Source organism: Microcaecilia unicolor, chromosome 5, assembly GCF_901765095.1.
Source record: "Microcaecilia unicolor chromosome 5, aMicUni1.1, whole genome shotgun sequence".
Lineage (NCBI taxonomy): Eukaryota > Metazoa > Chordata > Amphibia > Gymnophiona > Siphonopidae > Microcaecilia > Microcaecilia unicolor.
In genome coordinates this window covers 25,135,850-25,148,334 of record NC_044035.1, presented here as the reverse complement: position 1 = coordinate 25,148,334, position 12,485 = coordinate 25,135,850, and the positions used below count along the sequence as shown (strand labels likewise).

The following is a 12,485-nucleotide window of genomic DNA, read 5'->3' as shown; positions in this document are numbered from 1 at the left end:
CATGCTAGAGTTTTCCTACTGCAGACATGTTTATGGAGTCTCCTGTCGAGTGTCAGCCAAGAAGGTGGCAATCTTGTCCACGTTAGGAAGGCTCATATATTTGGGGGCAATGGTGTGTGTTTGTTCCTAAAGAGGAATGGAACTCCATTTATTTTTGCAGTCCTGAAAAAAGAGAGCTCCTTTTGACCTATTCTGCATCTAAAAGAAATAAACGGGGCCCTCCGGATTCCTCATTTCAGTATGGAAATCCTGTGTTCATAATTTTGGCCATACGCTTGGGAGTTCACAGCTCTGGACCTCAAGGAAGCCTATTTGTACATCCTGATTTGGTAGCCTCGATTTTTTTTTTTCAGATTTGCTGTCTTGGGCCTTTAGTACCAGTTCCAGGTACTTTCTGTCAGCTTAGCTGTGGCACTATGCAGAGCAGAAGTTCAAGCCCACCTATATCTAGATGACTGATTTATAAGAGTGAATTGGAGGAGTCACTAGTTGGGGTAGTCAACCTCCAGAAAATAGGCAAGATTTCATTTTTTACCCAAGCAGAGAAGATTAAAACTCCAGATTCAAGTGCCCAAAGTTTAAAAAAAAAAAAAAAAGCTCCTCGTGCCTGGGATTATATGCAGGTGCTTGGTTCTGTAGGCCAGGCATAAATCAGTAGAGGAACAAAAAAAGGGGGAATCCTCTGCAGATGGTGTCCAAAAACTTCTTTATTTCAGTAAGCTTCAAAAGCAATAAAGAAGACCTGACACGACTCATGTTTCGACCTTAACAGCCTGCATCAGGGCTCTTAACCAGAAACCTTATTACAAAATTTAAAAAAAAAAAAAATTTAATTAAATTAAATGTGCTCAGTTTTTTAGGGGTGCTATAGTGTCTCAGAGTTTTGAGAAGCATTTACACTCCATTCTCAAATCATCGCACGTCCTACCACCAGCCAAGTATTAATGTTAAAAAATATAACAAAAAATCTTTTTCATAAAAGATAAAAACAGCTGTTAGATATTTGAAATTACTTAGCTTGGGTGCCGGTGCGAACAAAATTATCAATGTTCATAGAATATCTTCTCAAAACCGCGCCCCAGTCATCTTAGACTTCCTGGACGCTGATCTACAACAGAGGCTCCAATAGCATATTTTCTTCTCAATTCATGTGATGTAAATTCCTAAATTCCCTGTTCCCAACATAGGCCATGTTTCGTCATTAAACTGACGTCATCAGGGGAACTCCAGGAAGTCTAAGATGACTGGGGCGTGGTTTTGAGAAGATATTCTATGAACATTGATAATTTTGTTCGCACCGGCACCCAAGCTAAGTAATTTCAAATATCTAACAGCTGTTTTTATCTTTTATGAAAAAGATTTTTTGTTATATTTTTTAACATTAATACTTGGCTGGTGGTAGGACGTGCGATGATGTGAGAATGGAGTGTAAATGCTTCTCAAAACTCTGAGACACTATAGCACCCCTAAAAAACTGAGCACATTTAATTTAATTTAAATTTTTATTTTTTTTTTTAATTTTTTTTAATTTTGTAATAAGGTTTCTGGTTAAGTTGTTGAGTACCAGTATTGAAACCGATTTTTTAAGAAAACCCAGAGTTTGGACAGTACTATATCGTAGATATTCCCAGAAGAATCATCAATATAAGTCTCCACTCGTTAATCTCTGAAAAGAGGGCACTCGAACCACAAAATGCTGCTTGACGCCGTATCTATAAAGTTCCATGGCAGTAATCCTCAGTCTTGTTCCTTGAGCTTATGCTGATACTAGTTTTGTATTTATTTTATTTGTTTTATTTATTACATTTTATGTACCCCTTTTCTTGGCAGATCCATTCAAGATGGTGTACAAACAATATAAAACAAACTCAATCAGAACAATAATAAAGCATTGCATCCAATTTGAAAACAAATTTACTTTTCAGAGCCTTCTAAAGCCTTAAAGAGAGGACCTATTAGACCCCTACAGAAGTCCTTACTATCTTGTTGCTCGACCCAGCAACAGTCTTACAAGAAGCATCTTCTGTGATTGACAGAAGCCCATTTTGAAATGGTGGCCTCAATCTCAAATCTTGATGAAGGGCACAGAGTTGGATTGTGGTGATGGTGGATGCCATTCTTGTTGGTTGGGAAGCCCGTTTTCTAGGCCAAGTGGCTCAAGGCCGGTGGACAGTGACGGAGGAGACCTGGGGGCTCATTTTCAAAACACTTAAGACTTACAGAGTTCCATAGGTTACTATGGAACTTTGTAAGTCTAAGTGCTTTGAAAATACACTTACTGGTTGATCAACCTTGTGGAGACCAGAGTTATATGAAAGGCACTGAATGCTTTCCAGAGTCAGTTGGTCTTTTCCAACAGTGTCAAGACTGTGGCTTATCTCAACCGGCAAGGATGGACAAAAAGTCTGCTGATAACGAGTGAAAATCAGTGTTACTACGATGGGCTAAGAATCATTTGCAAGTGATATTGGTAGCAAACGTTGCAGAGACTTAGAATGTGCAAATGGAATTCTTGATCAGGTATGTTCTGGACCCATGTGAATGGACATTCTAACAGGAAGCCTTTGCTGTGTGCCAAAGCCATTGAGAAATGACAGTAATGGATTTCATGGTGATGAACCACAGTACCAGGGTTTTTTCAGTTCTTCAGTTGGAAGGATTATGGAGCAGCAGGGCTGGATGCAGGCCTGCAAAAGAGTCCTCAGTTGGGAATGTTGTATCTATTTCTTTCGTGGCTGCTGCTGGGCCAAGTATTGTGGAAAGTGGCATTTCATCCACGGTTGGTGATTCTGGTTGCGCCAGATGGTCCTAGATGTCCCTAGTATGCCGATGTAGTGTGGCTGCAAGCGGGGGCAACTTTGAAGTACTCTCAGTGGAAGGGACTTCTTGTGCAAGGGCTGGTGGACATAGATGATGTGTCTTGCTTTTGACTTATGGCTTAGCCTTTAAGAGAGCATGTCTGAAATGTAAATGATTACACAATAGGGAAATGGTCTACTTATGCCAGAATGTGGAGAGTTTTTGAAGCATGGTGCGAGGAGAGAGGGCTTCTGTTGCCCAAATATTGTGTTTCCTCAAAGAAGACCTGAAAAAGGGTTTAGCCTTGGGCTCATTGAAGTTCAGGTGGCAGAGCTGGCTTGCTGTCAGTCATTTGGAAGGGGCTTCATTAGGTGCGTACCTGGATGTTGTGCATTTTGATGTGTTTGTGGCTGCTAGTGCGTTCTGTAGTTCAGTAGGTGGGTTTTTGAACTCAAAACTACTTTTTTTTTTTTTTGCATTTTTACAGAGGCAAGAGTTTTTATTAAGGTGGTTCTCTCCTTCCTTCCAAAAGAAGTGTTGGTCTTCCTTGTTACGCAAGTGGTCACATTGTCCATCTTCTGATGAGAGAATTGGAGGGAATGACTTTAGTATCCTGAGGTGATTGGATGTCTGTAGAGCACTGCTGTACTACTTGGAAGTGACAAATTTCATAGGTCCAATCACTTATTAATTTTGTTTAGTGGAGCTAAAAAGTTGAAGCATCTACTAAAGTGACCTTTGTACATTGGCTGAAAGAGCAATCACATCTGCTTTTATCCTTCAAGGACGAGGACCTCCTTAATATGTTTGGGTTCATTCGACTAGAGAGATGGCAGCATTTGGGCAGTTGCACTTGATTTCTTCCCTGAAGATTTACAAAGCTGCCCTTTGCACTCTTTTTCAATACATAGGTTGGATGTTCATGTCAAGAGGATTCTACCTTTGGTGTCTGTGTTCAGGCAGAAGAAGAAATCTCTGCCGCAAGAATTAAGGATTGCTTTGCTATAGCCCATGGATTCTAGATTGGTTTGATGAGTGAAAAGTGGTCTTATGTGCTAATTTTCTTTCCTTGAGCCTAACCAGACCAATCCACAGACACCCTGTTTAATTTCTGGTATGTTAGTTCACTTCATTTGAGCATAGACTGTGGTGCAATACTGGAACCTTTTCAAGGTCCTCTTGGTGACAGGGATTCCCTTTAAAGATTCTGGATTCTCTCCTCCCGATAAATTGGTTTTGGAAGGGTCTTTGTACACAACATTTGCTTTGTAATAGCAAAATTAGTGAGCTGATGCAGCACAGTGCCTCTTAAAAAACTAGAGTTCATAACTCTACCCTTATAAGAGTTGAGATGAATAACCTCTGGACTGATTTAGATGGATTCAAGGAAAGAAAATTAGCAGGTAAGGCCAAATTTTTCCATCCAAGTGCAGAACATTGCAAAAGTTGGATTAGAAGCCTAGAGTTTCTGATAAGTTTTGCATTTTGAAAGATACTAAAGCTGCTAATGAAATGCTGACTCTGGGTCTCATTTTCAAAGCACTTAAACTTACAAAGTTCCATAGGTTTCTGTCAGGCTTATTTTTGAAAGACAAGGGCGCCCATCTTTCGACACAAATCGCAAGTTGGGCGTCCTTCTCACAGGGTCGCCCAAATCGGCATAATCAAAAGCCGATTTTGGGCATCCTCAACTGCTTTCCGTCGCGGGGATGACCAAAGTTCACGAGGGCGTGTCGGAAGCATAGCGAAGGCGGGACTGGGGCGTGCTTAACACATGGGCATCCTCGGCCGATAATGGAAAAAAGAAGGACGTCCCTGACGAACACTTGGCCAACTTTACTTGGTTCATTTTTTCTTGCGACCAAGCCTCAAAAAGGTGCCCGAACTGACCAGATGACCTCCAGAGGGAATTGGGGATGACCTCCCCTTACTTCCCCACTGGTCACTAACCCCCTCCCACCCTAAAAAAAAAAAACTTTAAAAATATTTTTTGCCAGCCTCTATGCCAGCCTCAAATGTCATACCTAGCTCCCTGATAGCAATATGCAGGTCCCTGGAGCAGTTTTAGTGGGTGCAGTGCATTTCAGGCAGACGGACCCAGGCCCATCCCCCCTACCTGTTACGTTTATGGAGGAAACAGCGAGCCCTCCAAAACCCACTGTACCCACATCTAGGTGCCCCCCTTCACCCGTAAGGGCTATGGTAGTGGTGTACAGTTGTGGGTAGTGGGTTTTGGGGGGCTCAGCATCCAAGGTAAGGGAGCTATGTACCTGGGAGCAATTTATGAAGTCCACTGCGGTGCCCCCTAGGGTGTCCTGTCATGTGAGGGGGACCAGTGCACAACAAATGCTGGCTGTCCCACGACCAAAGGGCTTGCATTTGGTCGTTTCTGAGATGGACGTCCTTGGTTTCCATTATCGCCGAAAATCAGAAACGACCAAGTCTAGGGACGACCTAAATTTCAAGATTTGGACATCCCTGACCGTATTATCGAAACGAAAGATGGACATCCATTGTTTCGATAATATGGGTTTCCCTGCCCCTCCATCGGGACGTTTTGCGACGACATCCTCAACAAAACTTGGACGTCCCTTTCGATTATTCCCCTCCACGTAACTTTGTAGTCTAAGTGCTTTGAAAATACGCCTCTGTGGAACTTCGTAAGTCCAAGTGCTTTGAAAATGAGCCCTATAGTAGCCTATGGAAATTGTAAGTCTGAGTGCTTTGAAAATGTGTCTCTTTTGGTATTTTTAGAAATAAGGAACTAATGCTTATGTTTGTTTGGATTTTAGGTCTACACACAATGAATTAGAAAAGAACCGGTAAGTAATAATAAAATGCAACTTACAAAGTTAAAGTCCTGTTGATGATTTTGTAGTCTGTTGTCTTTTTTAAAATATTGTAATTGTTTATAATCAAAGTTAAAGTAAATGGCTGTTTCTGTTACATGTTTATGCTTACGTTTATTCAGCTTTGATATACTGCCTTTACTGGCTATGCATCTCCCCCAGGTTGTGCTATGTAGGGTGCTGTCAGCTGTTGACTTGACATACCAATGCAGTTTCTTAAGGACATGTTTCCATCGTGCTGTGTTTCTCCCAGGATCCTCTCTGCTTGTTCTCTGTAAGTCTTTGTATTCTGCTGGTGTAGAATCTTTGCACTAGGAGAGGAATATAGCGCCTTTATTGCTGTTACAAATCTTCCCTCTATCCCATATTTTTTATTTATTTATTTATTATTACATTTATATCCCACATTTTCCCACTGATCGCAGGCTCAAAGTGGCTTACAAAGTCTGTACTGCAAGCTACAGTACAAGAAGAGCAATTATACAAATTGAGAATAAGATATAAAATACCAATTAACCATCAAAAAGGCAAGTGATAATAAACAGGTAATTATTGTCCTTGGATCTGAATTTATAGTAGTAGTTAATTCAAGTTAGGTTAAACCTGGGGAATAAGCCTTCTTAAACAATACTGATTTCAATAATTTTCAGAAATTTAGGTAGTTCTGGGTACATTTTACTTGTTTGGGTAGAGCATTCCATAATTGAGTGCCTATATATGTAAAGTTGGTGGCGTAAATTGATTTGTACTTAAGGCCACTACAGTCTGGGTAGTGTAAGTTCAGATATGATCTTGAGGTACTGAATCTGTTTCTGAGTGGGAAGTCAATTAATTCGAGCATATATCCTGGGACTTCACCGAAGATTATTCTGTGAATTAGTGTGCATATTTTAAAGGCTACTCGTTCTCTAATGGGGAGCCAGTGCAGAATTTCTCTAAGTGCTTTTGCAGATTCAAATTTGGGTTTTCCAAACATCAGTCTAGCCGCAGTATTTTGAGCTGTTTGCAATATCTTTAGTAGTTGTTCCTTGCATCCTGCATATATAGCGTTGCAGTAGTCCATCTGACTTAAGACCATAGATTGTATCAGATTGCGGAAGACATCACGAGGAAAAAATTGTTTTATTCGTTTGAGTCTCCACATTGAATAAAACATTTTCTTTATGGTGTTGGTTACTTGAGTCTCCAATGTTAAATGTCGATCAGTTGTGATCCCTAGAAGTTTCAAATGTCGATCAATTGATATTTACTCAAAGCAGCAAAGAGGAAGTCCCAAGGAACGCGGTCAAACACATTCTGAGCATCAAAGCTTGTTAAGAGGGAAGGAGTATCGACCCAAGCTCTTTGTTGTAAGGAGACTGATATTTTATGTAAATTTTTTGTAATAGAGCGGACTTTTACAAATCCCACCAGTGAGTCGTGAAGGAACGACGGCAACACCATAGCCAATCTATTGACAGAATCTTAGCTAGCAGCTTGATCTAGAAGCATGATCTTAAAAGGTGATATTACCTATTCGAGCTGGTCAGGATTTCCCTCCAAAAGGTTCATCCAGAAAAATGTAGTCTTTACGTGTGTATGTGTATAGTTTCTGGTGGGTTTTAGAGGGCTCGCTGTTTCCTCCACAAACGTAACAGGTAGGGGGGGGGGGGCTGGGTCCGCCTTTCTGAAGTACACTGCACCCAGTAAAACTGCTCCAGGGATCTGCAAACTGCTGTCACGGACCTGAGTATGACATCTGAGGCTGGCATAGAGGCTGGCACACATATTTTTAAAGATGCTTTTTGAGGGTGGGAGGGGGTTAGAGACCATTGGGGGAGTAAGGGGAGGTTATCCCTGATTCTCTCCAGTGGTCATCTCATTTTGGGCGAATTTTTGTGCCTTAGTTGTAAGAAAAACAGGTCCAGGTGAAAACGTCCAAGTGCTCGTCAGGGACGTCCTTCTTTTTTTCCATTATGGGTCAAAGACGTCCAAATGTTAGGCACACCAAAGTCCCGCCTTTGCTATGCCTCTGACATGCCCCCTTGAACTTTGGCCGCCCCTGCGACGCAGTGCAGTTGGGGACGTCCAAAATCGGCTTTCGATTATACCGATTTGGATGTTTCTGTGAGAAGGACGTCCATCTTCCGATTTGTGTCGAAAGATGGACATCCTCTTTCGAAAATGAGCCTGTTAGTGTCCCTATCATCATCTCCTTGTATTCAGCATTGCCCTTTTGTGTTCCTATCCTCCCTGCGTTCAACAATGCCCCTCTGGGTTCTTTTCCCACCCCTTTTCTAGCATTGCCCTGTGTTTCTGCCTCTATTCTTATTCCATGCCCAGCATCTTTTTGTCTGTGCTCTGTTCCTCCCCTCTTTTCTCTTCCTCTCACACTCCTGCTCCAGCATCTCTCCTCTCTAACCCCTAGTGCAGGGGGTAACGATACGAGGGCCGCTTGATAACAGTGATCATAATATGATCGGTTTTGATATTGGCATTGAAGGAAGTGAAACTAGGAAATCAAGTACGCTAGCGTTTAACTATAGAAAAGGTGATTACGACAAAATGAGAAAAATGGTGAAAAAAAGACTGAAAGGAGCAGCTCGCAGAGTAAAAAACTTGCATCAGGCATGGATGCTGTTTAAAAACACCATCCTGGAGGTTCAGGACAAATATATTCCACGTATTAGAAAAAAGGGAAAAAAGACTAAACGTCAGCCGGCGTGGCTAAACAGTAAGATAAAGGAAATCATTAGAGCCAAAAAACAATCCTTCAGAAAGTGGAGAAGAGAACCAACTGAAAGTAACAGGATAGATCATAAGGAATGCCAAGCCAAATGCAAAGCGGAGATAAGGAGGGCAAAAAAGGACTTTGAGAAGAAATTAGCGTTGGAAGCAAAAATACATAGTAAAAATTTTTTTAGATACATTAAAAGCAGGAAACCGGCCAAAGAGTCGGTTGGGCCGCTGGACGAAAATGGTGTTAAAGGGGCGATCAAGGAGGACAAAGCCGTAGCGGAGAAATTAAATGAATTCTTTGCTTCGGTCTTCACCGAGGAGGATTTGGGGGGGACACCGGTGCCGGAAAGAATATTTGAAGCGGGGGAGTCGGAGAAACTAAACAAATTCTCTGTAACCTTGGAGGATGTAATGGGTCAGTTCAGCAAGCTGAAGAGTAGTAAATCACCGGGACCTGAAGGTATTCATCCCAGAGTATTAATAGAACTAAAAAATGAACTTGCGGAGCTACTGTTAGAAATGTGCAATCTGTCCCTAAAATCGAGTGTAGTACCGGAAGACTGGAGGGTAGCCAATGTTACTCCGATTTTTAAGAAGGGTTCCAGAGGAGATCCGGGAAATTATAGACCGGTGAGTCTGACGTCGGTGCCGGGCAAGATGGTGGAGGCTATTATTAAGAATAAAATTGCAGAGCATATACAAAAACATGGACTGATGAGACAAAGTCAGCACGGATTTAGTGAAGGGAAGTCTTGCCTCACCAATCTAATGCATTTTTTTGAGGGGGTAAGCAAACATGTGGACAATGGGGAGCCGGTTGATATTGTATATCTGGATTTTCAGAAGGCGTTTGACAAAGTGCCGCACGAAAGACTCCTGAAGAAATTGCAGAGTCATGGAATCGGAGGTAGGGTATTATTATGGATTAAGAACTGGTTGAAAGATAGGAAGCAGAGAGTAGGATTGCGTGGCCAGTATTCTCAGTGGAGGAGGGTAGTTAGTGGGGTCCCACAGGGGTCTGTGCTGGGTCCGTTGCTTTTTAATGTATTTATAAATGACCTAGAGATGGGAATAACTAGTGAGGTAATTAAATTCGCCGATGACACAAAATTATTCAGGGTCGTCAAGTCGCAGGAGGAATGTGAACGATTACAGGAGGACCTTGCGAGACTGGGAGAATGGGCGTGCAAGTGGCAGATGAAGTTCAATGTTGACAAGTGCAAAGTGATGCATGTGGGTAAGAGGAACCCGAATTATAGCTACGTCTTGCAAGGTTCCGCGTTAGGAGTTACGGATCAAGAAAGGGATCTGGGTGTCGTCGTCGATGATACGCTGAAACCTTCTGCTCAGTGTGCTGCTGCGGCTAGGAAAGCGAATAGAATGTTGGGTGTTATTAGGAAGGGTATGGAGTCCAGGTGTGCGGATGTTATAATGCCGTTGTATCGCTCCATGGTGCGACCGCACCTGGAGTATTGTGTTCAGTACTGGTCTCCGTATCTCAAAAAAGATATAGTAGAATTGGAAAAGGTACAGCGAAGGGCGACGAAAATGATAGTGGGGATGGGACGACTTTCCTACGAAGAGAGGCTGAGAAGGCTAGGGCTTTTCAGCTTGGAGAAGAGACGGCTGAGGGGAGATATGATAGAAGTGTATAAAATAATGAGTGGAATGGATCGGGTGGATGTGAAGCGACTGTTCACGCTATCCAAAAATACTAGGACTAGAGGGCATGAGTTGAAGCTACAGTGTGGTAAATTTAAAACGAATCGGAGAAAATTTTTCTTCACCCAACGTGTAATTAGACTCTGGAATTCGTTGCCGGAGAACGTGGTACGGGCGGTTAGCTTGACGGAGTTTAAAAAGGGGTTAGATAGATTCCTAAAGGACAAGTCCATAGACCGCTATTAAATGGACTTGGAAAAATTCCGCATTTTTAGGTATAACTTGTCTGGAATGTTTTTACGTTTGGGGAGCGTGCCAGGTGCCCTTGACCTGGATTGGCCACTGTCGGTGACAGGATGCTGGGCTAGATGGACCTTTGGTCTTTCCCAGTATGGCACTACTTATGTACTTATGTACTTGTGCTCTGGCATAACCCTCTCCATCTGTGGGTCCTTCGTCTCACCTCCTCTGTTCCACCCCCAACCCCTGATCCAGTCTCTGTCACTCCTCTCACCTTCCTGGAAGGTCCAGCACATTTCCGTGTCCCTCCAGCCCCACCTTCCCATTTCAGTATATCTCCATCGCCCTCCAGCCCCCCACCAGGTCCAGCACATCTCCATGTTCCTCCAGCTCCCCCTTTCTGTTCAGCACATCTCCATGTCCTTCCAGCCCCTGCTCCACCTCAGGATCCAGCACATCTCCATCTCCCTCCAGCACTCCCCAGGTCCAGCACGTCTCCATGTTCCTCCAGCCCCCTCTCAGGTCAAGCACATCTCCCCCAGGCCCCCAGGTCCAGCACATCTTCCTCCAGACCCCCTTTCCATCCAGCACACCTCTCGTCTCCTTCCAGCACCCCCCCAGGTCCTACACATTTCTGTGTTCCTTCAACCCTCCCTTCCCAGCTCCAGCGAATCTTTCTCCAGCCCCCCTCCCTGGTCAAGCACATCTTGATGTCCCTCCAACCCCACCCCAGGATCCAGTACAACCCCTCCATGGGTCCAACATATCTTCCTTCCTCATCCTCCTCCCCCTAGAGTCCAGCATCTCTCCCTCATCCACACACCACCCTCCTCGGCCTTCGAAACTTGCCTTGATCCCCAGTGTCAGCAGTGACAGCCGTCAGCCATCAAGACGCTGCTCTGGCCACTGTCGGGCCCTGCCTTCTGTGAGGTAATTTCCTGTTTCCTCATGGGCAATACCCAGCAGAGGGAAGGCCCCAATGCTGGCCAGAGCAGCACCTTGATGGCTGCCACTGCTAACACTGGGAATTGGGGCAGGTTTCAGCGAGGGAAGCAGGGTGGGTGAGAGAAAACTGCTGGATTTGGGAGGCTGGAGGTAGATGGAGAGAGATGGCAGCTGGACCCGGCAGGGGAGAGAGAGGTACTGCGGGCAGGAACAAAAACCTAGACGCCAGGTCTGATTTTCTTCTAGGCGACCTGGCACCTGGGGTTTGTCAAGCCCTGCAGTAAAGTATTGTTTTGTACATTCGTTTGATCTTGACTGGTCTAGCAGGATGGTAAGGAAGGTGAAATTAATTCACACCAGTTAAATTTCCTTTCTTTGAGTCGTGATAGATCAGTCCAGTGTCTGCCCTGGAAGACTGTGGTGCCAGGGTAATTTCGGGATTTGCCTGCTCTGTTTCTGGGTGTTTGTGTATAGCTATTTTGTTTGTGGTTTGTTGAAATATGCTGCAGTGGTTTCCAGTGGGGTACAAACTGAGCCTAATAAGTTTCCTCTTCTGTTTTGGCAGTAGAAGGGTTCCAGGCTACATCAGGCTGCATTATCTTTTTTAGTTTTTTAGTTTCAGGAACCATGAGCTCTTCCTGTTGTGAACCTTGTTATTAATCCTTGTGTTTCGTTTGAAGCAGTCTGGTAGCTAGGGGATTGCCAAATGTAAGAATATGGTCATTCCGCTTGTCTTCAGAGAAAACAAAGTTATCCCCTATATCTTCAAGGACAACAAGATGAATATTCTTACATACCCACCCACTTCCCCTAGAAGTTGAGTTCTGCCAGCTATAGTTATTAGCCTGACTGGGTCCCACGCAATGGTGGCAGGCGGAAACACGCGTGTACGCGTTGTTTCGCTTCTAAAAGTTTCTGCAGAGTAAATTGGTCGGATTTCTTGTGTGGGCTCCATTGGAGTGACGTCATTCAAGTGTAAGAAAATACAGCCTACTGTCCTTAGGGAACAGCTGCCACAGCTAAGTAACTTTGTTATGGTTGCAGATGGTAACAGTCAAGTCCAGCACAGATTTGAAGGCAGACAAGCACGTTCTGGAGTCCAGAATCAGGCAACTTTTTTTGTATGGTGATTTCTATGGGGAAATGGCCTAGTTCTGCTCTGCACCCATTGTTAGAAAATGGGGGACATAACACCATGATAATCTAGTGTGCAGCAGGGGCGTATCTGGACTCTGGCAGTAGGGGGGGGGGCCAGGGCCAGAGGGAGGGGGC

At 43.8% G+C, this 12,485-nt stretch overlaps 1 protein-coding gene across 2 annotated transcripts in view; it reads left to right on the top strand.

The window, feature by feature from the left end:
- Positions 1–12,485, top strand: part of MXI1 (MAX interactor 1, dimerization protein) — a 128,000-nt gene that overhangs the window by 47,446 nt on the left and 68,069 nt on the right. For both annotated transcript variants that reach the window (XM_030202769.1, XM_030202770.1), the window contains exon 3: positions 5,592–5,621. In XM_030202769.1, coding sequence (XP_030058629.1) covers positions 5,592–5,621 — 30 coding nt within the window. The remainder of the gene's footprint in view (positions 1–5,591; positions 5,622–12,485) is intronic.